General features: G+C 41.3%; 2 protein-coding genes across 2 annotated transcripts; one reads left to right on the top strand and one right to left on the bottom strand.

The window, feature by feature from the left end:
• Positions 1-831: 831 nt before the first annotated feature.
• galk2 (galactokinase 2) lies at positions 832-7,260 on the top strand (the record flags this gene model as incomplete). Its single annotated transcript, XM_083893663.1, has 10 exons — positions 832-884; positions 975-1,063; positions 1,903-2,026; positions 2,146-2,239; positions 2,358-2,504; positions 2,622-2,720; positions 4,632-4,784; positions 4,946-5,156; positions 5,403-5,604; positions 6,860-7,260. 10 exons carry the CDS (start codon positions 832-834, stop codon positions 7,065-7,067), a joined length of 1,380 nt encoding a protein of 459 aa, XP_083749789.1. The 3' UTR covers positions 7,068-7,260.
• Positions 7,261-8,326: 1,066 nt separating this feature from the next.
• On the bottom strand, positions 8,327-25,732 carry atp8b4 (ATPase phospholipid transporting 8B4; the record flags this gene model as incomplete). Its single annotated transcript, XM_083893662.1, has 27 exons — positions 8,327-8,650; positions 9,671-9,801; positions 9,901-10,039; positions 10,138-10,383; positions 11,322-11,405; positions 11,485-11,708; positions 12,314-12,497; positions 13,474-13,615; positions 13,871-13,976; positions 14,072-14,183; positions 14,263-14,427; positions 14,612-14,727; positions 16,231-16,419; positions 16,494-16,659; positions 17,495-17,538; positions 18,675-18,883; positions 19,362-19,558; positions 20,037-20,125; positions 20,257-20,415; positions 22,507-22,586; positions 23,980-24,050; positions 24,728-24,800; positions 24,886-24,947; positions 25,033-25,131; positions 25,218-25,331; positions 25,423-25,481; positions 25,657-25,732. The coding sequence occupies 27 exons, from the start codon at positions 25,730-25,732 to the stop codon at positions 8,327-8,329; spliced, it is 3,660 nt and encodes a 1,219-aa protein (XP_083749788.1).
• Between the last annotated feature and the right edge of the window lie 591 nt (positions 25,733-26,323).

Below are 26,323 nucleotides of genomic sequence, written 5' to 3'. Positions count from 1 at the left end.
TTCTTAAATGTCATAAATGAAAGAGACTATTACTATTGTATATAGTTTGTCTGTATAAAAACCTTTATATGTTTTATTATCTTCATCTTGCGGGTTTTCTTGCGACTCCAAATGAATTTTTGGGTGGAGAGACGACAAAAATGGCTCTTTTCATCCTAAAGGTTGCAGACCCCTGCCCTTGTCCCTTGCCTTAACCCACTTCTAACCCTAAAACCAGACCGTAACCCCCATAAAAAGCCATTTAAAGATGCGAGGACCAGCCAAATGTCCGCACTCAGTATGGTTTAAACGTCCTTTTTGGTCCTCGCAAAGCGACACATACGAGAACACACACACACTACATTGACTTCCATTCGTTTGGACAACTATGGTCCTGTCGTGGTCCGTGCTTATGCCTGTAAATGTCATAAAGACGTAACAAAAAAGAAGACAAATTGCAGTTTATTTGTTTTTGAAAAACAAAAGTATACATTATAGTCGTATTAAAAACAAACAAGGAAAAGGGAAGAACAGGATGTGCGCGCACCGGTGCTCACGTGTTAACCCCGCCCCCTGTACTGCTTTCACTTCCGTGTTTTTAACACGGAGAGCAGCAGACTGTGTGGAAGGAACCGGTTCAGAGTCAGCTCCTCTGTCACTAAAAAAGGACTTCACTCACAATGAAACTGAACTGAGATCAGCTCCTGTTTTGCACCCGCCGCAATTTGGCGTCCTCTTTCCTCCTGTGACTGACTGTCAGCTGAGCAGGACCAGGATCAGCACATCCAGTCAAACAGGACATACACTATCCACTCATACACAGTGAAGCTGCTGTTCTCAGACCTGGTAGACATGGCAATGACGAGTCCACCCAAGATAAAGACTGCGATTGCTGCAGATGAGAGGTGAGCGTTGATTGCTTTCGTGGGCAGAAGAAGAACAAAAGTGTATTCTTGTATATGTGACAGTTCATTGATCACTTCATTTCCTTCCAGGTTGAAAAACTTGAAAAGTGCCTTTGAAGCAAAGTATGGAGAATCTCCTCTCTTCTATGCACGCGCTCCAGGAAGAGTGAATCTGATCGGTAACTTTATAGACAACTTTGAACTTGAATTTTTGACTTGTCTGAAATCAGAATTGCATTCCAAAGGTGCAGATAAAATATGCCTAAAAGTGTTATTAGGAAAACTACTGAATCCCCCTCAACATTCACCAGCACAAGAGAACACAACAGCTAATATCCTTTACTTTAAAATAGAACCTCGCTAAAGTAAAAATACATCTGTATATTTGCATATTAAATAGGCGGGTGTGTTTATTTTTGAAGTGTTTGAAGATGTGTGTTTGTCTTTGTCCTCCACCTCCTGTGGAGTCCTGAAGTGACCTGATATAATCCACAAGTGAAGTTTAGAATAGGGCTGCAAAATTGCAACAAATGTTCTTTATAATCATCGAATTATTGATCGTTATAGGGTTTTAATGTTTTGTTTGGACTATAATACAGCTTGTCAAAGGTTTATAGGTGTAACCCTAACTAGAGATGCGCAATATTATCGGCATGATATCTGTTTCTGCAGATATTGGCTTTAAAATGTATTAACAGATATAACATGCCAGAATAATAGGCTGAAAAAGCTGCTACCTCCTTGACTACAGGTGTTGTTTTTTCATGCATGTTTATTTTGCACAATAAAGACATATACATGTATATTTGTATGTGTATGTGTATGTTGGTTATCGGCCAATACTCCCGATATATCAGCATATCGTATATCAGCAAAAAGTCCAATGTTGTGCATCCCTAACCCTAACCCTACATGTAGTTTTAAATCAGATTTAAAGATTGTGAATGATTGGCTGTTTCCAGCTTTAGTCCTTGTCATTAGAAACATGTATTCTCTGTGTCCCTTCTACGTTGAACAGGAGAGCACATTGATTACTGTGGCTATTCTGTGCTTCCAATGGCTATTGAGCAAAGTATCCTGGTCGCTGTGTCAGTCAACACTTCAGGGACGATCAAGCTCGCCAACACTAATCCTAAATACAAGTGAGATTTAAATCACTCTTGATCACTGATGAAACTGGATGTTTGCTTGTGTTATTGGTTCATTTGATCATTTCTATCATCATCATCATATTTGTGAATGCTTGTTTTTCACCGTGCAGGGACTTCACTGTGTCGTGTTCAGAGGACATCGCCATAGACAAAGACAATCCAAAGTGGCATTATTATTTTCTCTGTGGAGTTAAAGGAATTCAGGTAATGTATTTTATAATTCTCATTCGTTTTTCATGACAAGGGCAGAATTATGGTAACTTCTGTTCATAAAGATTAACTCTAGCTCACCTTCCTGATTGCCGTGTGTTTTTATTACCAGGAGAAGTTTGGAATGGCTCGTCTGTCGGGGATGTCGTGTGTCGTCGATGGAACTATACCTCCGAGCTCTGGTCTGTCTAGTTCTAGCGCTTTAGTTTGTTGTGCTGGGCTTGTAACGATGGAGGCTAATCAGAAATCCCTATCCAAGGTAAACATGCTTTACAACTGAAGCATGGCACTCCAAAACACCACATATCTGCACTTTTGAAATGAAAAAAGTGACATTTTCCATCATTTTTTTAAATCATGTACTGTGCTCCTGTAGGTGGCGCTCGCTGAGATATGTGCCAAATGTGAGCGCTACATTGGAACAGAGGGAGGTGGCATGGACCAGTCCATCTCATTCCTGGCTGAGAAAGGAACTGTATGTAGCTTCTCTTTATGTACATGAGGTCAAACAATTGATACAAGTTTTCTCATTCATTTATATATACATATTAATTAGATAGAAACAAGAATAAACGTATGTTAGAGGTGATGTATGTAGTATTTTCCTGCAGTTATATATTTAAATAATTTAATATTAAGGCAATATAATGGTCAACACTACTGTTGACCATAGGGATGGGAATCACAGTGTACTTCATGACACGATACATAATAATAATAATAATAATAATGCATTATATTTAAAGGGACACTGTGTAGTATTTATGGGTTTATATTACCCAAAATCCACTTTTTTATACATATTATGTGCTCCTGCATTGTCTAGTCGCTGTATAATAGTTTTTGTTTCATTTTCGTAGTGTTTCAAAAAGTCATGTAAAATAACTGGTAATAATGGTCGCGGGCCGCGGTTGCATAGCCACTGTTAGCAGAGAGACGCCATGTTTCTACCGGAGCCTGTAAGGACAAACGCGAGAGAACAAATCAAGCGTCTCTTTACTTGTAGCTGAAGTCCCGCCTCCTCTCTCTCCGCTTCGTCTGCTATGGCCGCGGTAGCTCCGCCCTCTCCCTCGCCTCACGAACCTCATCTGCTGACACGGAGAAAGACGACGAGGACGACATTTGACCGTCTGAGGACACCGTAGCGCTCAGGGAAGGGAGGGGGTGAGCAGAGGAGCAGTTCTCTGTTGTAAATGTCAGCCTCTCCTCTAGATGGCACTATAAACTACTTACTTCACCTTTAAGGCGCCTTTCAAGACACTCAAGGTCGCCGTACAAACATCAAAATAAAAAATAACAAAAGGTAAGAGCAACGGGTAGAGAGTTAGAGAGTTAGAGAGAGTAGGCCTGTTTAAAAATTTGGGTTTTCAGATGGGATTTGAAGATGGCGAATGAGACAATGTTCCTGATGCCGGGGGGGAGGGAGTTCCAGAGGCGGGGGGGCAGATCGGCTGAAGGCTCTGGCCCTCATGGTGGTCAGACGGGCAGGAGGCACAATGAGGCTGATAGATGAGCCAGATCTTAGTGTCCGGGAAGGGGTGTTGGTGTGAAGGAGGTCAGAGAGGTATGGGGGAGAGAGGTTGTGGATGGCCTTGAAGGTGAGAAGCAGAATTTTGAAATCGATGCGGAATTTAACCGGAAGCCAGTAAAGCTGTTGCAGAACAGGTGTGACGTGATTGATAGAAGGGATCCTGGTGATGATCCGGGCAGCAGAGTTCTGAACCAATTGGAGTTTATAAATGGACTTGTGGGGAAGACCAATAAGAAGGGAGTTACAATAGTCCAGGCGGGATGTGACCAGGGAGTGGACCAGGATAGCAGTAGAGTTGGGAGTAAGGAATGGGCGGAGACGGTTGATGCTGCGTCATGGTCCACGATACTAATAATATCACTTCTATTATTATTCTGAGATAATCAATATATTGCAAGATAACCACACATCGATTCATCGCGATATCTGTCTAACTGAACAAAACAAAATGTCTGTGAAAGTTTAAAGTGCAGGATTTTCTCTATTTATTCACAACAAACAAAAGAACGTGCTTAAAGTCTATGTATTGAACGTGATTTGGGCATTTCTTAACGTAGCTTTCTACACTATTATCTCGCTGTAAACTTCCTCTTCTTCAGCCAGGTATCTTCCACCCAAGTTTCCCTCATTCATTTGAGCAGCGCCTCCACAAGGAGACATGAAGTAGTGACACCGGCAGGGACTGTTTTCTTTAGAGCGTCTTATTTTGTTAATTGAAATATCAATATTTGCGCTGGCTTATTGATTATCGTATTGCAAGCGCAGGGACAACAATATATCACAAATCAAAATTTTGACTCACCCCTACTTGACCACTTGTCTTATTAGTTTAAAACTTTTCAAATTGTCTCACAGGCAAAGCTGATAGAGTTCCAACCTCTGCGAGCCACTGATGTCAAACTTCCAGATGGGGCCACGTTTGTGATTTCCAACTGCTGTGTGGAAATGAACAAAGCTGCTTCCTCTCACTTTAATATCCGTGTGGTGGAGTGTCGGATTGCCACAAAGGTACGCTGACCCAGACCATTGATTCTCAACCTGTTTCTGGAGATGAAGGGGAAATAAATTATTAAACTATTTATTGTGCAATGCACATCAACAATACATATGGGAGTAAAACATGCACAGTATTTCATCAAAAGTTGATTTCTTGCCTGGTGTGAATTCAGATGCTGGCCCAGGCGAAAGGTCTGGACCCGAGCAGTGTGATGAAGCTGGCTGAGGTTCAGAAGGCGCTGAACACCTCCCTGGAGGAGATGCTGGCTCTGGTGGTCGAGGTGTTGCATCCTGAGCCGTACAGCCGAGAAGAGATCTGCAAAGTGCTGTGCGTCACCTCAGAGCAGTTCTCCGCTGAACTCCTGAGCGCCAACACCCAGCACGGTAACTGACAATATGATCATTGGTTGTTTGAAGTTATTTTTTCTTGAGGAAAAATGCCTGAAATTATAATCGGGAATCTTTAATGGGAACTTTTGTGCAGACTTTTTGAAAGTCTTAGTTTCAGGTTTCCTGAAATTGGCAATTGTCTGATTTGACAAGGGTTGGAATTTAATGGACGTTTATTTATATTTAAAAGCTATGCACTATGATAACTCTTACACATTTGCCTCTCCACCCCTCTCTCAGTAACTCACTTTAAGCTTCACCAGCGAGCCAAGCACGTGTACGGTGAAGCTGCTCGGGTGCTGCAGTTCAAGACCGTGTGCGACTCCAAACCTGCCGAGTCCACACAGCTACTGGGAGAGCTGATGAACCAGAGCCATGCAAGCTGCAGAGACCTGTACGAGTGCAGCTGTCCTGCACTGGACCAACTGGTGGACATCTGCCTGTAAGTACAACAAAATACTACATCTCACTTCACTCATTCAGATCATCTATAATGGGATTCTAAATGACACGTCACACGTTCTGTGAAGTAATTATGATCTGTTGACTTCAGGCAGATGATACAGAGTGAGCAATTCTGACATTTATCTTGATAAGACCCACCCCTTTAACACTTTAGTCTATTTTTCATAGTATTAATATATATTTTTAAGTCATTTACGACGTGGAAATAAACCTCCAGCATGACAAAGCTGAGCTGCAAAACCACAATGAGTTCACAACTCAAGTTCTATTTATTGTATACATGTACGACATGCTGCGGATTTGTTATGTTTTGCAGAGACATGCACTGGCTTGTGGGGCTGTTTTGTGAAATCATGTATTGCAAATTATACTCACACAACAGCTCGAGCGAGAGTGAGCACTTGGCACCATCCAGTGGACTGAAACGTGAATTGATTTGTTTTTTATGCAAATCCACAAAAAGTTTACTTGTAACATCAGTTAAAAATTAAAGGGACAATGTGTAGTATTTATGGGTTTATATGACCCAAAATCCACTTTTTTATACATATTATGTTCTCCTGCATTGTCTAGTCGATGTATAATAGTCGTTTCATTTTCATAGTGTTTCAAAAAGTCATGTAAAATAACATGGTCACGGGCCGCGGTTGCATAGCCACTGTTAGCAGCGAGACGCCATGTTTCTACAGGAGCCTGTAAGGACAAACGCGAGAGAACAAATCAAGCGTCTCTTTACTTGTAGCTGAAGTCCCGCCTCCTCTCTCTCCGCTTCGTCTGCTACGGCCGCGGTAGCTCCGCCCTCTCCCTCGCCTCACGAACCTCATCTGCTGACACGGAGAAAGACGACGAGGACGACATTTGACCGGCTGAGGACACCGTAGCGCTCAGAGGGAAGGGAGGGGGTGAGCAGAGGAGCAGGTCTTTGTTGTAAATTTCAGCCTCTCATCTAGATGGCACTATAAACTACTTATTTCCCCTTTAAATGCTAAATAAAAAGGTCTCAAAAAGCAATAATATCATACATAATATATATTTCACTGTATCGATTTCCCCCCGATCCCTACTGGCTTTAGCATCAATGCTAGAGCGAAGCATTTCTTTTCAAAATTCACTCATTTGTTACAGCAGAGCCGACAACTTTTGGCATTGGTGCATAACCCACTGTGATCTCACCACTGGATCACAAGCTAACTCTTTTATTTACCATAATCCGTTGTTTATCTTGATTACAGGAAGTCGGGGGCTGTGGGCTCCCGGCTGACAGGAGCAGGTTGGGGCGGCTGTACCGTCTCCATGGTTCCCAGTGAGAAGGTGGACTCTTTCTTGCAGGCAGTTAGAGCGGCGTATTACCTCCCCGATGCACGCAGAGCAGCCGTGGAAAAACAGAGTCTGTTTGTATCAAAGCCGGGAGGAGGAGCCGCAGTTTTCCTCGAGGAGTGAAATTCATCAAAGCTATGAAATCAGTTTTTTTTTTTTTTTTAAAAACACTGCTGGGAAATGCATTACATTTTTTCATTGTCTTACACTTGAGGCATTAAAAGTGTGATCTGCAGTTGGTATTTCACGTATCCACTTTACAGATTATCAGGAATACAAGGGTTGAAATGAACTTCACTGGTGCATTAATTCTTACACTGGGATTATGAGTTTTGTGTCACAATTTCTCTTATGATAGATGTTGGGTTTGATATAATTATTTTTGTATAATTACATTTTCTACTGCTCAGTCTTTGTTGTAATGGGTGCTAATCAATCAATTGCATGTTTAATTTGTAAGAAAATGAAGTCAACTTTTCTTAATATTTTACAAAAATATTAAGAAAAGATATTTGGAAAAATAAAGAATTAAACGCGTGTCATTGGAACAGCATCGGCCATTGTCCAGGCTCTTTGTCGTTCGGGGATCCTATCGGTCTGACACCATTGCGCAGGGATCGAAGGTTTATTTCAGATATTTGTGAGTTAATATTGTGTGTTCAAGAACTATTATGCCTTTGGATTACCTGTGCAGACCACTCAGTGGCTCAGTCCAACAGTGAAACAGCCAAAGAACCAGACAACACGGAAAACAAAGCCTTATTAAAAATGTTTTCTTTAACTGCAACCAAACAAGGTAGAGCACAGCTCAAAGTTGCATTTGTACTTTCTTGTCCACGAATGCATTATCCATCCCATATTTCCAGTTTGTTCAATTGACTCCTCAAATTTATAGACGGAACATAAAGCCAGTTACATGTAAAAAGAGGTTTAGACTAAATGCACCGACACATATTACAGACCTAACTTTTAAACCTTTTCAACTGGTGCTGGAGCAGAGCTAAGGTTTTGTCATTTTTGCATAACACTGGGCTGAAATCCACCAGGAATATTTAAAAATCACAGGTATTATTAAATGAATGAACAGCTTAAATATTAAAAGTAGGTTGGTTAATTAATGTTGGATGGTAAATAAGTCTTTGGCAACTTTGGCAACACATGCACTGTTTTCTACCATTTTTGAAAATGCTGTTTTACTCGTTCTTAAACGTTCAAGCTTGCCCTCATTAATTACACCATTACAAATGAGGTACATGTGTCTTTTTGGATTTGAGGTTTCATTTATCCAAAATAAGGACACTCGTACCTTGTGCTTGATCTCTGGGACCCGTGTCTGTGGTTTCCTATAGTGTTTACAGTACAGTGTGAATCAGAGGTTGAGCTCAGTCTGTGACTTGCTGCTTTGGAGTCTGTGATGTTCTGTCGCCACCCTCTGAATCACCTGAGCCTTCAACAGAGACGCAAGAGACCTCGTTCGTCCTCTTCAACACATTTCCTATCCAGGTGGAGCTGCGTTGTGTCGTTTCAGGAGAGGGAGCCGAGGACACCGAGCTCAGCCTCATGTTTTTACCCGAGGTTATCAGCTCTCCGTAACCCTGTTGGTGGGAGAAGGCGTAGGCTGAACGACGGGAGCTCGTCCTGCGTACTCGCCTCAGGTTCTGGCCCTCGGGACCCTGCTTCTTTCTCGACTGCTGTAGGTTACGAACCTGTGGAAATACAGCAGTGGTTGAACATCTTACTGCAATGTAGTAATAGACAACTTCACACTGCGCCAGGTCACAGGATGATCTGACTCTTGAAAACTGACGCATTAGCACTGATATTAGAAAGTTTGCTTTGAAACATGCACCCCAAAATAGTTTCATAAATACAGTTTTGCAATCATTTTGCTATCAGAGCTATTCATCCATGTTTTGAATAAATTTGATGACGATACCATTACAATTAATTTGAATGTTCAGCTTTTAAAATCCTGATTAAACTACAGTTGACTAGTGAACTTTAGTGAAATGTTCATTAAGTGCAACTTTCAACACCGATACAGCACATCAATGTGTAAGGAGCATTTACAGTCATGGCTGGTTTGAGTGGTGACGCAATCTCTGGTGTCATGAGATGTGAAAGGTTAATCAAGAAGGTTTCATATTTGCATATTACTTTTAAACTAATATTTGTAAACACTACTAAAAACCTATCTTTTTACCCTGGCGTTCAGTCCCAGCTAGACGAGAATCCTTGGCTTTCCTATTTTATTTATTTTATTTTTACTTTTATTTTATTTGTTTTTAATTCTAATTTTAGTTTTTGTCTTAAACTAAGCTCTTACTATTCCTTTATTGTTTTTATTTGTTGTCGTGTTGTGTGTGGTTGTATTGTGTTCAAATTAACTGTGCAGCACTTTGGCTCAACTGAGGTTGTTTTTAAATGTGCTTTATAAATAAACTTGACTCGACTTGGTGTGTTTTTTTATGTAGTGGTGAAAAGCAATTGTGTGGGCTGAAGTATGTAATGTACAGTTGCTTTAAAATAGTGAAATGCAGCCATGAAAGAAAGAATAATAATATCTTCATGATTCCTACAATGATGAATTCATGATGAGCAAATAAATGACTAAATAGAGCATCCGACTACTTAATTACCAGCAACAAGTAAAGGAACAATCAATAAAATGAACCTGAGATCATTCAAAACAGCTGTAATGTACATATACAATAAAGTCACTGCACCTTGTCTGTTAGAGTTGGGAAGAGGTCTACTTTCAGGAATCCGACAGCTAGGCCAGGCACGACACACACCGCGGTGGTGAGCACAATGACCAGCCACACACTCTTCTCTCGTAGACAGTTGCGGGCCGTGCCTGAGGAGAAAACACACAGATCTGAATCTAGAGCCGTCACGTCCACGCGTCAGTGTCGTTTCCTCACATCTGTGACTGCGACAATGAGCCCAAACATACCCACGAAGAAGAAACTGCTCGGGAAAAGTCCAAACATGCCATTGCTCTGCATTGCAAATAAAATGGCAAAGTACATGATGACACTGCCCCATATGAAGAGGTGATTGACAGCTGTCCAGTAGTGTGTGTCAAGTCCAATCTAAAGACACAAACAAGAGGAAATAAAACACAATTACGAATGCTATTTAGGAACTAGCCAAGAGGAGCGCCTTTATACTCTGCTTACTATGATCATACCTGAACACTGACAACAATAACCAAGGATGTTGCAATGGTAACAGCAAAAGCTTGATGATCGGAAAAGTGAGAGCCGTCCTCTCTCACCATGACGGCGAACGCTCCACAGGGGACAAAGAAGAGCAGGAACGATGTGCTCATCCCCTGCAGTGTGCACAGGAAAAACTGCCGCTTGTTGAAGAGAAGGTTCTGTTGGCCCAGTCTGTACAGGCTCGGGTAGCAGAGGCTGTTCTGTTCATTCACATCCTTTAGAAAACATTACAGAGCATCATTCAGAGATATGTTGTGTCATGATTAATGTGGAGTAATTCATTCAGAGGCGTTTAGTGCTTAAAACACAGGAGACGGTGGCATGAAGGTGATTCATGGAAAATACACTACCGTCAAAAAGTTTGGGGTCACCTATGCAATTTGTTTAGCGTTTTCCATTAAAAGTCACACTTTTATTCATCAAACGAGTTGCAAAATGAATAGAAAATATAGTCAAGACATTGACAAAATGAGAAATAATGATTTTTATCATTTTCTTTCGTCAAAGAACCAGCAAAACTGTTTTCAGCTGTGCTAACATCATTGCACAAGGATTTTCAAGGGTTTTCTAATCATCCAATAGTCTTCTAACGCTATTATCAAACACAATGTACCATTAGAACACTGGAAATGTGCCTCTATACACCTATGTACATATTCCATTAAAAACCAGACGTTTGCAGCTAGAATAGTCGTTTACCACATTAACAATGTATAGAGTGTGTTTATGATTCATTTAATGTTATATTCATTAAAAAAAAAGTGTTTTCCCGTAAAAAATAAGGACTTTTCTAAGTGACCCCAAACTTTTGAACGGTAGTGTATAAATACTGTATATTAGTGATATGAGTTAGGGTTGATTGGGTTAGGGGGGTTTCTGGTTGAATTTAGTGTCGAACCTACAATCGGGTTTTAGATGAGAGGTTTTTTAAGATGTTTATTAGTCATGACAAAATAAAAATAAAAAGATCTACAGTAAGTACCTGTAAGACTTGACAGTATCTTGAAAAGGAAAACAAAAAGAAAATGACATCATAACTGTGCCAGAAAATTAAGAAATTGAGTTCTATTTTTAAACCAAAAAGAGTAATTTGATATTGACTTCTGTACACATGTAATAAGTCGGTGCCGTTTTGCCATCACGTCACTATTACCTGATCAAAAAGTCCCATTGCCAGGACTGGCAGAGATGTATAGACTATATTGAAGAGGGTAATGAACCACTGGTCATACACAGTCTGTGGAAGGAGCACATTTGACAGAATAAACACCGTGACACGAGTACGTGATGTAGAATCGGTCACAGAACTTTCTTACCTGAGCTGAGAAACCACAGAAGAAGCCATACCAGAAGTGGACCAGTGTGAAGGCAAAGTTCTTGTAGAAGAAGTACCACAGGAAGTTACACATGCGGAAGTAGGACCAGCGTCCGTGCACCAGCAGGAGGCGCTGAAGGTACCGAAACTGGGCAAAGGAGTAATCTGAGGCCAGGACGGCCTGCATCCCCTCCTGACCACTGATGCCAACACCTATGTGGGCAGCTGCAGAAGAAATATATACAGTGTGGATCATTGGACCTGAAATATTAAATAATACTGAAACATTAAGGGACGCAACTTCCTGGACTCAGCAGCAGGAGGAAACATCTCCAAGACACTCTTTTTTTTAACTATTTAAATGTCTTAAATGTAACGGCATAGTTAAGTGCAACCTTTTACGTCACATATTGTACGTACTGTCATTTATTGTGTTTAATATGATCCGTTTGAGTCTCTGATGAACACGTGAGGCTGAAACTCATTGGTACATGTGTGTGTTTAAAGGTTTTACTGTTCAACGTGACAATGCCATTACGTTAAAGGTATTTTCATAGTTTCAAAGTGAGTGCCTTTAAGTCTTCTTTGACTGTGTATCACTGCAACATTACAGAAATATAACTTTGCCAAACATTTAATTGACCATATTTAAGTTGCTTTAAAACATATTGACAGAACCCTTAACCTTTGTGCTATTTAAATGTAGTATATATTCTACATTATCATAAAAAAAGAAGCTTTCTGACTTTTATACTAAAGGCTCAAACTGGTACATTGATGTTTGAATGTGTTCAACTCTGACGACTATAATGATCAATTCTGAGATTTACTCTTGATCATGCTGACGTCATTGGCTCCATCTCCTATGGCCAGAGTGATGGCCTTCTTGTGCCTCTTCACCAGCTCCACAACCTGAGCCTTCTGCAACGGTGTGACTCTGCAGCAGATGACTGTTTTACACAAACAGGCCAAGTCCAACAAAACGTGCTCCAGCTGTGGCTCCAGGGCATGAGCCTGCAGGGAGAAAGACATTCCTGTTAGACTTATCATTAGCATCATGAAGCCTCCAGGCCCAGCAGGGGCTGGTGAGGAAATGGATGTTAATGAAAACCAATATAACAGATCTAAAGGCCCTCAGTGGTGCAGCAGCTCATTATGGATCCCCACAGTCGGCAGCAGACGCAGATAAACAAGACTCACCAGAAAACAACATAAACGACTGCTTAAAGGTGACATAGAGTGGTCCTGTTGCACATAAATGTTAGTTATGGAGGTCTACTTACATATATTAACTTGTTTTTATGGTCAAAAACCTCCTAGTTGCTGTAAACGAGCCGATAGAAATCCTCTTTTCTGACAGTGTTTTTCTGCTGCGAGATTTCAGAGTGAACTTTCACCCCCAGAAGACAGATTCTTGTGATTGGCCAGTACTATCCAGCACATCCGTTCTCAGAAGCGCAGCGCCCCCCTCTGGAACGGCGGATGCACTGCTCCTCATTATCAAAACATTGTTTTAACATTGTTTAAAAATAGCTTCGTCACGACTCCCCGCCGCAGTCCCTTTATGACTTTAAACCGGAGTCAGACCCAGAGTCAGAAGACACTGTTGCTCGTGAAACACCTCCACAACGGACGTTATTCTTCTTCTGCGGTTCAATGTACGTAACCGGATGTGCCCGGACTACCGCCCGGAGCAGGACGATCGGTTGTTCAAGAGAACCACTGTTTACGTAACTATTACGGGATTTTCAGTGATCTCGTTGAGCCCCGAGATTACAATAAAACACAACGTTCTCAGCAGTGGCTGAACTGTTTGTTTCGAACCGTCAGGGCTTCATAAACAAGGTAATGACGCAGATAAACACCAAATAAACAGCGATAATAGGAACTTCCGGTCTAGTTCCGCTTTAACAAAGTAAAGCCTGCAAAAGAGAAACACACACACACACAAACAATCCAGAACTCTATTTTATCTCTTTGAGAGTCTTACCAAACTGTGTCCATTAATGACTAAGGCATACTCTGCAATGATTGTTTCTTCAAACACAGAGTCGTCTACGTCCACAGCTGACTTGTCAGCATCTCCTGTGCTGCTAACTCGACTCAGGCCCAGAATGTGCTCCTTAGCGCTTCTGAGGACAGAAAAAAGAACATACTAATACGCTCAGGTCCAAAGATCTGAGACCACTCTGTCACTTTAGCCCCGTGTGAACATTTCTAACATCCTCTGCGTGCACGCACAGACTTATTTATGTTTACAACTTTACATTTTAAGCAAAGATTGTTCACACATAAATGAGCACAGTAGAAGAGTAGCTTTTCCTCAGCTCAGAGACACACCCTGCACTCTTGTTATGAGATGAAACGATAAATGAATAATGTGTCACCTGAGCTGCTGCTGCACCTCCAGCAGCGTGAGGCCCGACACGACAAACACCTCGCTCATGTCGTCTCGCAGCATGTTGCAGGAATAGCCGATGTTCATTGCGGTCTCTGAAACATCACACACACACAGATTACAAGGTGTTTAGCGTGACACAGTATTTAGTTTTCTGGTCAGTAAGATAATGTTAAGGTGAATTCTGTACCGAGTTTGTCACCAGTGAGGACCCAGATCTTGATGTCAGCTAGATTCAGACAGGTGATCGTTTCCGATACTCCCTCTTGCAGTTTGTCCTCGATTGCTGTAGCTCCGAGAAGCTTGAAGCACAGAAGTACAGTAACTCTACAGAGAGTTTGATCATCTCATTGAATGTTAACAGAATTATGCCAGCTTTACCTTCAAGTCCTGCTCAATCTCCTCGTAGAGAATCGCCAGATTATCGTCGCGGTTCTCGATCTCGGTGCTGACAAACAGAAGCTTCTTCGTCCAAAGTTCAAAATCGCTCTCATCGAGGTCTTTGTAGGCCAAGGCTAACGTTCGGAGCCCTTCTCCAGCAAATTCCTGCAGGGGTAAAAAAATAAAATATCTCTAAATCTGACGTGCAACAGGTAAAACATAATGATTTACTGCAATGATAAACCACAGCAAGTATTGACATGGATGTTTTTGTAACCTTGAGTGTCCTGATTTTAAATGTGGCTGGATAGTATACGATAGACTTGGCGTCCAGTCAGATAACACTTACACTGAGATGCTCCGAGGTCGCGTGCATGAGGTCGTGACAGGATGAATCCAGGCGCTCAAAGATAACAGTGTCGGCTCCTTTGGAGTAAAGTTTAATTTGGCCTTTTGGATTTCTTACTGAGAACACAGGACGACAACAAACATTAATTTTTAAAAATCAGACCTTATTGTCGTACAGACGCCACACAATGAATACAGACTACAGATGGGTGCACGCTGCACATGGAGACTGAAACCGTGCTATTTGAATTTGAAATGGCTGCTGCTTTCTGGTAAGGCATCATTCATAAATGCTTCATAACTTAATGTTGTTAAATAACCTTCTAATGCTTCACAGATCAATTAGCAGCAACTTTTTGGTTGCCAGGTTGAGGAAAATCCTTTTCTATCATGACACTATCAGTACCTTCATTCAGGTAGACTCGAACAGGCCCAAAGCATACCAAAAATCTACTTTTATCACAACATACATATCAACAAGATTGCTTCTTGTGCTACTCGTCTTTGGCCAAGAACATTTCTAATCAGAGGTGAACTAATAAAGCAGGGGTGTCAAACTCATTTTAAGTTCAGGGGCCACATATAGCACAATTTGATCTCAAGTGGGCCGGACCAGTCAAATAATAGCATAATATGTGCAATTTCAACAACACTATGCCTAAGTTAACCATGTACAAAGGCACAAACCTTTAGCCACAGGTATCTGGAACTGAAAAATATCATATTAATCAAATAAAATTTTCACAAATCCATCCTGGGGCCCGGATTGGACCTAAGGCCACATTATACTTCTCCGACTGCGTAATGCGTTATCCGTCTGCGTCACCACGTAGACCACTCGAGCCTTTATACTTCTGCGTCGTGGTGACGGATAGGCGCTGCAATTTCCCGCCCGATCAGTAGGGGTCGCTGCGCAAGGTTGTTGTGCTTTTGGCTACAGTGAGCAATGGCGTCCGAGGGAGAAAGACTGTTGTTGTTGAAACAGTGGCCGTTTGTCACTTTTCTGTGTCCCGGAACGCAGTTTTAAGATAACTTGTGGCGAGAAATTGGCCATTTAGAGTCTCAACATGTGCTGTGTGTGTTAAGATATGACGTATTTATAGTTCGGCAGCGACGAAGTCGGCGGTGTTCAGCTCCGCCCTCTGTGGACGCTCGGTGCTCACTGTGAGCCGGCACAGAGCAGCGTTATCTCGGCCTGTCCTGAGGACCAATCGCAGCTCTTGCCGTCTCCGTTGTCCCTTGACAGAGTGACGGACACTTAAAAAATATTCCGTGCAGCCGGAGACGACGCAGAGGCTCTTCGACAGGTTCTGCGTCGACGCAGAGGACTCTGCGTAGCCTACGCAGAGCACTTTACGCAGGAGTATAAATAGGGCTTCACTGGTGGGCCAGTTCTGGCCCGCAGGCCATATGTTTGACACCCCTGTAATAAAGCCATCAATTACAGCTTTATACATTATTTCATAAATGGCGCCTGATCAGAAAGTATCACCAGTGGATTAAATAAGAAGTCAGTAGAAAATAGAATGTTATTAATGTGCCTGAAAGTCATGTTGTCACAGTCTAAATCCTGAAGTAGAGAGTGAGATGAAGCACGATCGTTACAAGTAAAGACTTAACCAATGACACTCATTCTCTTGCGCACGTTGTTGAAGTCCAGTATGGCGAGCAGCTGGTAGGTGACTACTTGTCCCATCTCGCTCAGCGTGATGGTCTCAGGAGTTCTGGTGCAGAGGACAAAGCCAAAGTTCCGTGCTGCGGTGACCAGCGCTCCCTCGTCAGGTGACTGGGCCTGGTACACCAAATGCCCTTCACGTCAACAGAAACACCATCAAGAAAACACTTGTACTGCTGTTATCACTGGGCTGTGTATTGAATGTTACCTTCACTCTTCTCCTCTGGCATCACAGTGTGGCACAGAGCCAACAGTCTGAAGAATTCCTGAACCACAGGATCCTCCAGTTTCACAGCTTCAACCAGGCTGTCGTCGTAAAACTTGAATCCTCTGTCACAGAGAGGGTTGAAGGAAAAGTCCACACTGGCTGTTTTCTGAGGAGACAGTGACCAGCATTCAGCATAATTATTATTTTTTTATTATTATTTTGTTTTTTATTGCACAGAAAAAAAAATACATACTATTTAATGCGATACACAATAGATAAAAACAGGTGCAGGAGGAGGGATGAAGCATTTATAGCTTATACTAAGCCCTCCTCCTCTATAGTAATCAAAAATGAATTATAATCGATAAGTAATATAGCAAAATAATCCATAAAATGTAGTAACAATCAATAAGGATAATCAATTAATTAATAGACTAAATTAAGATAGAATAAAAACTTATATATATATAAGATAACTACAAGAGGCTAGGATGACTTATGAGATGGGTTTTCAAGGCTTTTTTAAAGGTCAGAAAAGAGGAAATTGTTTGTATATTTATCTGAAGACTGTTCCATATTGTGACACATTTATATTTTACGGAGGACTGTGCTAATGATGTGCGGAAGAGATAGTATAATAGTATAATAGTTATGTACAAGTGAATTAGGGTTTAGGAAATTATCAAATATATTGGGGAGATTGTTGGAAAGAAAGTTGAATGTGAATATACTAATTTGTAGTTTATTGATATCGTGGATATTGAGTATTTTAAGTTTTTGAAATAAAGGAGCCGTGTGTGAGCGTAAGTCAGAAGCAGTTGCTATCCTTGTGAATTTCTTTTGGAGAATTATAAGAGGGTGTAGAGTTGTACGGCAAGCACATCCCCAAACAATGTTACAGTAAGTCAAATATGGGTATATAAGACTATTGTATAAGGTATAATTCAAACATTTAAATGATTTAAGAGGGCTAGAAGTGTGTGCTATTTAGTTTTGCACACCTCTGTGATTTCCACCTTCTGGTCATATTCATCATAAACATCACCTGAAAGGAAAAAAAACAAACAGATGATGAGTTTTTTTTCCCACACTATACTTTTTAACATCAAAGTTATAGTTTTTATTTTTATGTCAACATTTTAACATGCAACCAAATACATTACATTTCAGTATCATGACCTAATGGACAAAAACGCTGCAGGGTTAAGTGCCCGACTGGCTGCCATTCATCTGTGGCCTCTAAAGCCAAATACAGTATAAATAAAGGAAAATTGCCTTAGTATGTTATGCTACTAATTTCTATCTAGTGTCTCTCTCCCCATCTCTCTCACACCTCCCTTGTCTGTCTACCCACCCTCACCCCCACCCCCCTGTCCGGCCTGGTCCTCCCACACAACCTAATAAATATATAAATCAATAAAATAAAAAAAACATAAATAGCAGGACGGGCATTACAACTCCGTAATCACTCGCCCTGCAAACAGCAAAATCTGTTCAACACCAACAGACATGCAGTCAACCATAGTGCATGCCCAAGGTACTGGACAGGACAGGTTAAAAAATAAATAAATAAAGGAAAATTTATCATTTCTAAAGGAGTGTCTTTCTAGATGTCCTTCCCTATGAGTTCCCTACTGTCCCTACATGACATGTCCTAAAGAGTGTCCTTGATATTCAGTGCTGTATAGAAAATACCTATATCACTGATAGAAAGTGATGCTGTGCAGTAAAAGATGTCCTAGTATAACTGTGTGAGAATGTGGGGAAATATTCCTCAGAGAAATGTGATGCCCTCATGGGATGAAGATATGCTTTTGTACAGGTGCCTTTTTTTATTTAAAACATTAGTGACCTCTTAGTGTCCATTTAAAGGTCCCCATGAAATCCAGTCCCCAGGGCCAGAGGCTGCCTTTGACCCCAGGACATCATTTCCATAGTGACTCAAGTGTTCAGTAGATTACTGAAACAACATTTGTGGGTATGATATGCACTACATGTTTAGCGGGATATAGGACACATCTAGATAAGAGAAAGTCTTTTCCAGTGGTTCAATTGTTGTTGTTTTTCTACATTTCATTAAATCATTCTCTTCCCTTTGTATAAATAAATTTTACAAAAATATTAACTTAAAAACAGTAATATAAGTGTATGAGTATGTAGAAGATTCAGGACGCTCCATACCATACGTCTTTGCATCAATGGAGCACTTCCTGAACACCATGATGTTCTGGGTGAGGGTGCCGGTCTTGTCGGAGAAGATGAACTCCACCTGGCCCAGCTCTTCGTTCAGGGTGGTGGTGCGAGCTTGGGCTGCAGTGTCCGTCTGTCTGCAGAACATCCTCTGGTCCCAGTTAATGAAGTAACTGTGACCGAGACGCAGAACCTCCACACTGAAGGAAGATCCATAAAACAAGATGTAAAACGGCCCCAGAAAGTTCTCTAAACACACTCAAATACAGGTTGCAAATATGAAGCCCACCAGTAGACACTCATTAGAGGTCAAACCATAACAGTGAGCCTGTTTTAATTGTGCATTTAAAGGGTGGGTTCACCCATTTTTAAATGAACAATAAATGTAAAATCCTTATGATGCTGCTGCTGTGTCTTTTACTCATAAAACTTGACAGAAACACAGTAAAGAGCAGTTTTTAGGGTCAAGTGGCCCTTTAAGTTTTTGATATAGCACAAAAATCTTTGAAAAAGGCACATTATAAGGGTGGTGTCTTGATTCAAACCAAAACCGGAAACTACTATAAGAGCTATAGTTCAAATAAAACAATTTCTTTAAGATCAGGCGATTAAAAAAAGTTAAGAACTTACTGATATCCTCCGCTACATTAAGACATATACATAAAATACAGGCCTAACCTGACATAGAGAGAGATGGGCACGACGGTGTTGAGGATGATGATGTAGGACCAGAAGGTGAGGAAGCCAGAGAACACAGCGCTGCTGTGAATCTCATTCCCCCGCAAAAACACCTGGAAGTTTCTGCCAATCTGACTTTCCCAGATCGTGTGTCCAACGGCCATAATAACTCCCATACAGATGAGGAAGGCAAAGATCTGAAATGCAAAAATCAACAATATAAGATAACGTGTGTCCAGTTAGTGTGGACTGCATATCAAGGACACTGCAGAGGTCTTTTCTAGTGCTGTCAAATGAGTCATAATCGTGACTAATCACACAAGTTCAATAGTAAATCACAATGAATTGCATCACATACAATTGTATTCATTTGCAATTCACAATCATTTTTTTAAATCTGTATAAATAACATAAAGCAACTATTACCAGTGTTTATCTAATTAAAACAAAGACGGTTCCTTTATTAACTTGACTCTTAGATTTATTTGATTATTTCACATCAAAAGAAGTTGTGCAATAAGCCTGAGGTTATGATGTCAACTTCAGGAAAGCTTTTGAACTTTGCAGGAGTTCCATTATGAAATCAATTATACATCAGATTATAGGTTGTGCTGAAAAAAACTGTTGAAATGTTCTAAGTTAATCCATTAAAAATAAACATAAGATACATCTTACCCACAAAACCAAGGTGTTCATCAGTTTGTCAATACTTGTTCTTTTAAAAGTCGTTATTCCACAGTTCTGCATCAGTTTGGTTTGTGGCCCTGTTGGCACAAAGAGGAACTGAGTCTGGAAAAGCAGCAGAGGTTATTATTATGTGCAGCTCACAGAAAACAACAAAAACATGACGCTAATGGATGTGGCAAATGGACGCATCGAAATAAAAATACCATACCAGCAAAAATAACCATTCCAAAACACCACTCAGTGTTTCTGAGTACACAGCCTCGCAGCAGCATTTTCCCGTTATCCAGAGGGTATTTATTGTCTCTCCAGTATAATGTTCCAGTGAATTTATCCAGCTTGTTGTTGGGTGGCTCACAAATGACTTCTCCTGAGGAACACAGTTAAAGAGATTCACAACCACAATGGAACACTCATCAGGAGATCGAACAGCCACTCACAAAACATGACGGAGCAGATCAATTAATGCAATCACAAATGTGTGAAATCACCGAAATATCCTCTCTGATAAAGTGCAAAAAAGAAAGAGCAATGTGAGGGAGGTATGAACAGAAATGAATGGGATTACAGGGTGAGAGACCAGAAGACATCAGACACCCAGGAGAGAGCAAAACAACTCAACTGTTTGTTTAACAGCTCTATGCTGACTCTTTTCCTGTCTACTTCACAACCAGCTCCTAGAGCCCAATTTATTCTTCTGCGTAAAGTGCTCTGCGTAGGTTACGCAGAGACTCTGCGTCGACGCAGAGCCTGTCGAAGAGCCTCTGTGTCGTCTCTGACTGCACAAAATATTTTTTAAGTGTCCATCACTCCGTCAAGGGACAACGGAGACGGCAAGAGCTGCGATTGGTCCTCAGGACAGGCCAAGTATTGCAGAGCGTGTCCGTCACCACGACGCAGAAGTATAAAGGCTCGAGGCGTCTCCGTGGTGACGCAGTCAGATAACGCATTAAGGCCACATTATACTTCTCCGACTGCGTATGCGTTATCCGACCGACGGATACGCGCTGCAATTTCCCGCCCGATCAGTAGGGGTCGCTGCGCAAGGTTGTTCTGCTTCTGGCTACAGTGAGCAATGGCGTCCGAGAGAGAAAGAGAGAGAAAGACTGTTGTTGTTGAAACAGCGGCCGTTTGTCACTTTTCTGTGTCCCGGAACGCAGTTTTAAGATAATTTGAGGCGAGAAATTGGCCATTTAGAGTCTAAACATGTGCTGTGTGTGTTAAGATATGACGTATTTATAGTTCGACAGCGACGAAGTCGGCGGTGCTCAGCTCCGCCCTCTGTGGACGCTCGCTGCTCACTGTGAGCTGGCACAGAGCAGCTTCGCTCGGCCTGTCCTGAGGACCAATCGCAGCTCTTGCCGTCTCCGTTGTCCCTTGACAGAGTGACGGACACTTAAAAAATATTTTGTGCAGTCGGAGACGACGCAGAGGCTCTTCGACAGGCTCTGCGTCGACGCAGAGTCTCTGCGTAACCTAAGCAGAGCACTTTACGCAGGAGTATAAATTGGGCTTTACGCAGTCGGAGAAGTATAATGTGGCCTTAACTCACCACCACAGCCTCTAAGAAACACTTTGCTCCTGCATGCAGGTGGTCGTACTGTGAGAATCGACACCCCTCAGCCTCTGCTACTGGGTGAGAAGCAGTAGGTGATGGGTGTCGACACAGCCACCATCCTCGAGATCCCCCGACGACCCAATAGACCACGGTTTCTCTCTCCTGGTCCTGGGGAGCCACTGTCCTGCATGTTTTAGGTGTTTCCCTGCTCTAACACCAGCACCTGATTCAAATAAACGGGTCATTACCAGGCTTCAGCAGAGCTTACTGACGAGCTGACCATTTGAATCAGGCGTATATTTGAGCAGGGAAACACCTAATAAAAACATGCAGGACAGTGGCTCCTCAGGATCAGGGGTGAGAAACCCTGTAATAGACTGGCGTTTAAGGGATGGACAGGATGAGGAGTACAGGCCACTGGTGGAGGATTCCATGCACTAATCTGGATGAAATCACCAGCAGCTCCTGTAAATGTGTTGACAAGCTGCAAACAGGAGACATTTGAAGCCATGGTGGAGAGTTATAACCAACTTTTATGGACCGTGGAAAAGCTGGACCACCACACACTGGAGTGACAGCAAAGCACCTTCTCAAACAGACTCTTTCAGCTTCGCTGTCACTGCAATGAAAGGCATCTGTTCTGTCTGACAGAGAACAATCAAAACATATTATTCCATATTCTCTGTATAGCTGTGGTGTATTGCCCTCACATTTTTATACTTTATGGTAATATTTTATTCTAATGTTTTATTCCCTCTTTGTTTAGCTGTTTATATTTGGTTTAATACCAACTCATCTGCCAACAAAAGTAAAAGAAAAGAAAAAATACAAGCGCACAAATCAGAAAGTCACACACAGCAAACCCCTGATTCAAAGAAATATGTATTTCAATTATCATCTCACCATCAAAATCCACCAGTTTTGAAATCTCTCCCAAATCTGAGGTGATGGCTAAGGCCTGACGAACTTTCAGATTTGTCTCACTGCGAGGACGGGAGTGAAAATTCTGACGTTATGACACAGAAATTGTGAAATTAAAGGTGCAATATCCAACATTCTGCATCAGAACACAATTATTATTAAGTACGAAGCAAGGAGCAGAGTTGAAATACTTGGGGTCAACCATCCAAATCACTGGTCTGTCCAAAAGAGAGGTGAAGAGGAGAGTGCAGGGTGGAAATGAGTGTAAGGGGCGATGTGTGACATAAGAACGGTGCAGAAAGTGGAAGGGAAGGTCTATAAGACGATAGTGAGACCTGTTATGGTGTTTGGCTTGGTGTCTAAAAGTCATGAGGCGGAGCTGGAGGTGGCAGAGCTGAAGAGTTTGCATTTCATATATATTTTTTTAGGGCTGTCAAAAGATTAAAATTTTTAATCAGATTAATCACAGGGTAGCTGTGGATTAATCACGATTAATTACCATTCGTAAATATGCCAAAAAAAAAATCAAATTTTCTCTTTATATCGTTGTAGGAACGGAGAGATAAATAAAGTATGTGAAAATATAAATGTAAAGAACAATAAAATACTGTAAATAACTTGTAAAATCCTATACAAACTTAGTAAAAAAGAAACATTACATTGTAAAAAAAAAAAAAAAAACACACATTATAAAACAATATAAATAAATAGAAAAAATAAAATACTGTAAATAATTTTTTTTAAAAACTATACATTGCACTGTAAATAACTCACATTATAGACAAAATATAAAGTATAGAAGTTAAATAGTTTTCTTACTAAACCCACAGCAGGAAATTCCTCATCAGCACTTTGAAGCACTGCTTCTACTAGCTAGCCTTAGCGTTAGCGTCAGCTAGCATTCTGACGCTAACGTTAGCTGCTGTCTGTGTCCCCGTTAGTTAGACAGTGACTGTTAATGTTATGATTATATCATTATCTGCGCCAGCAGCGCCACTTACAACTGTGTGTCTTTCTTTCTTTTTTCTTCATCCTCTCTTTTTTTCTTCCTCTTCTAACTTCCTGATTGATAATTCCTCTTCATTTTCCTTCAGCTTCACGCAGGTTAACGTGAGGAGACGTGTGGCCTCTTTAGGGAGGTTTACTACTGAGATGTCATTGCAAATCAACCATTGTTGTTTAATGGAGACGGGGATGCAGCTGCTCACTGATGCATTTAGGCTCCGAGTGTCGGGAGCCCCCCCTATCGACTCGGGGCCCCAAGCAGTTGCCCGCCGCCTTGCCTGTTCATAAACTGCACGTCTACCCGTAGCGCGATGAAAGTGAGAAAGTGCGTTAATACGTAAAAAAAAAAATTAACGCGTTTATTCCTCAAATTAATCATCTTGCGTTAACGCGTTAATTTTGACAGCCCTAATTTTTTTATTACAGTTTTACGTTTATTGCATCACTTACCCATCTAGCTCTGCGGTCTCAATGTAGCACAGTCCATTGGGCTCACTGCTGCAGAGGAGGAGGATGTCTGCCTGTGTGTAAAAAAAATAACATTATTTATTTATTTATTTATTTCACCTTTATTCATACAGGGAGGATCCTGGAGAGCGAAGGATGCCCCGTTACAGTTTCAACAGAATATAAACGTAATGAAAACATACAGACAGATTAACAGACGTATGAACAGTCTGTGTTCATTGTGTTATTGTAAGTAAAGATGAGACAGTGAGCTCTCTTTTTATAGAAAGAGGACCGGCCCACTTTTTCCATATAAAGTGTGATGATGGGTGAGAGATCCATCACCGGTTATAAAATATAGAGCACTTTGAAACATTAGCGCAGTGGTTTAAGTATGCATGTGTATAACGTCACCATAACCAAAGACAGATAATATAAGGGATTGTACAATAGACCTTCTATTGATGAGACAAAAGCAAGATCCGTCCAAGAGACCAATTTTTCTCTTCAGGTTTTTGCTAAGGTGTTCTACACATGGGTCTGGAAAGAGAACTTGGAATGGACCATTTTGATTTGTGCAGCTTCATAATCCCTGTATTTTGTCCTCTATCAGACACACAAGGGAACATTGTCCAATACATAAATGGTTGAATAAAGTGAATAAGACATGTCACTCTAAAGATACTAGTAGACTTAAAAGCATCCAATTTTAACACTGTGCACAACAAATAATAGGACACAGTTTACTCACTGCAACAAACTGATTATTCTCCAGTCTGATGATGTCCCCCACTCGGATGTTCATCCATTTCTCATTCTGCAAACTTGGGCGTAAAAGACTATTAAAAACTATTGGAATCAAGCTGGAAAATGTACCCAATTGCTTTTCAGCAGAAAACAGTTTAATACCTTCCCGTAATGAGGACCTGAGACTTGCGGTTGTTGACTTGCTGGTCGCTTTTATGTCGGAACTGAAACATGAACACATTTTTCTGCCATTAGAGCTGACAGAGGATCACGTAGAAGAGCTGCAAACACATCATAGATGGAACTCACGTAGTCATCCATGGCGTCCTTGACAGCCGTAATCAAGAGCACAAACACCAGAGGCACTATGGTTGTGTACCAGGACAGAGAGGATATTGCTGGAATTACCTAAGAAGAAGAAGAAAAAGGGTTGGTCCACTCAGGCATTTGATAAAAAAACTATGTGAGAGCAGACGTTTCTATTCTTACTGTACCTGCAGGATCAGCAGCACTATGAAGTAAGCGTTAGCCACCCTCTGGAGCTGCTCAAACAAGTTGATGGGCAGGAAGGTGAAGATGCTGTACTTTGAGGTTTTAATGCGGTTGTCCTGAATCATGACACATTTAGAAATCACAGTGATCAGCCCTAAACCTGGAGACGATGACGCAGCAGATGATGCAATTTTAAAGGCTACTTACGCCGTAGCAGAACTTGGCATTGAAGATCTGCGCGTTAGCTTTTACATGGCGTTCTTTCTCTACACAGAGAGAACACATTATCAAGCAACACGGTGACATTGTGTCTTAAAATTATTGACTGATTACTAAGAACATTTGTCATGTTTTACATGAAACAATCCAGACTGTTCACACCCCTGACCTATTGTCAGATTGTTAGTCTCAACTGAATAAAGGTGTAAAACAAACCCTCACCCTTGGGAAGAGAGCTCAGCACAGCATTTTGGAGGCTGATAGTTGGTATCTTGAGCCTCCTCCTCGGTTTAGTCATGGTTTTTTCCAGGTAAACACAAAAAATGCCGCTCAGTGGAGGAGGTGGCGTAAGACTGAGCTCTCTTCAAAAGCACAAGGCCTGGATTTAACATCCGTGTTCACTCATTCACTTGCATTAGGACTTTAGCCTTGCAAAGAACTGTTACCGTTCACACCTATAGCATTAAATGGGTCTCGGTTTGGAAGCTTATTATGAGACGACATATGCTTGAATCTAGCGTCTGCAGCTTTTATTCCAATACACACTGAAGTCATGACAGTTTGCAAGAACAAAATTGTGTTTTTAAGGCGACTGACTGCAGAGATGTGCGTTTGTTGTGTGTGTGTCTGTGGAGCGACAGAAGCTCGAGTGCATCAAAGCTCTACTACAGCTTATGTAACATGAAATATGTTTTAACCATTATTAAACATAATCATTGTGAGGATTAGTGATAGTATTGTGGCAGTGGCTGCACATAAATGTATGTATGAGGCAACTCTACTGGATCCTGCAGACAGGTTGGATTCATGCAACTCAACGTGATCCTCATCCGTCCTTCTCCAACCGTCTCCAAATGAGATTTCTGTGATTGCATCCGAGGACGTATTC

The sequence above is a fragment of the Microchirus variegatus genome (assembly GCF_963457635.1).
Source record: "Microchirus variegatus genome assembly, chromosome: 8".
Taxonomy (NCBI): Eukaryota; Metazoa; Chordata; class Actinopteri; order Pleuronectiformes; family Soleidae; genus Microchirus; species Microchirus variegatus.
This window is presented reverse-complemented; position numbering and strand designations above follow the sequence as displayed.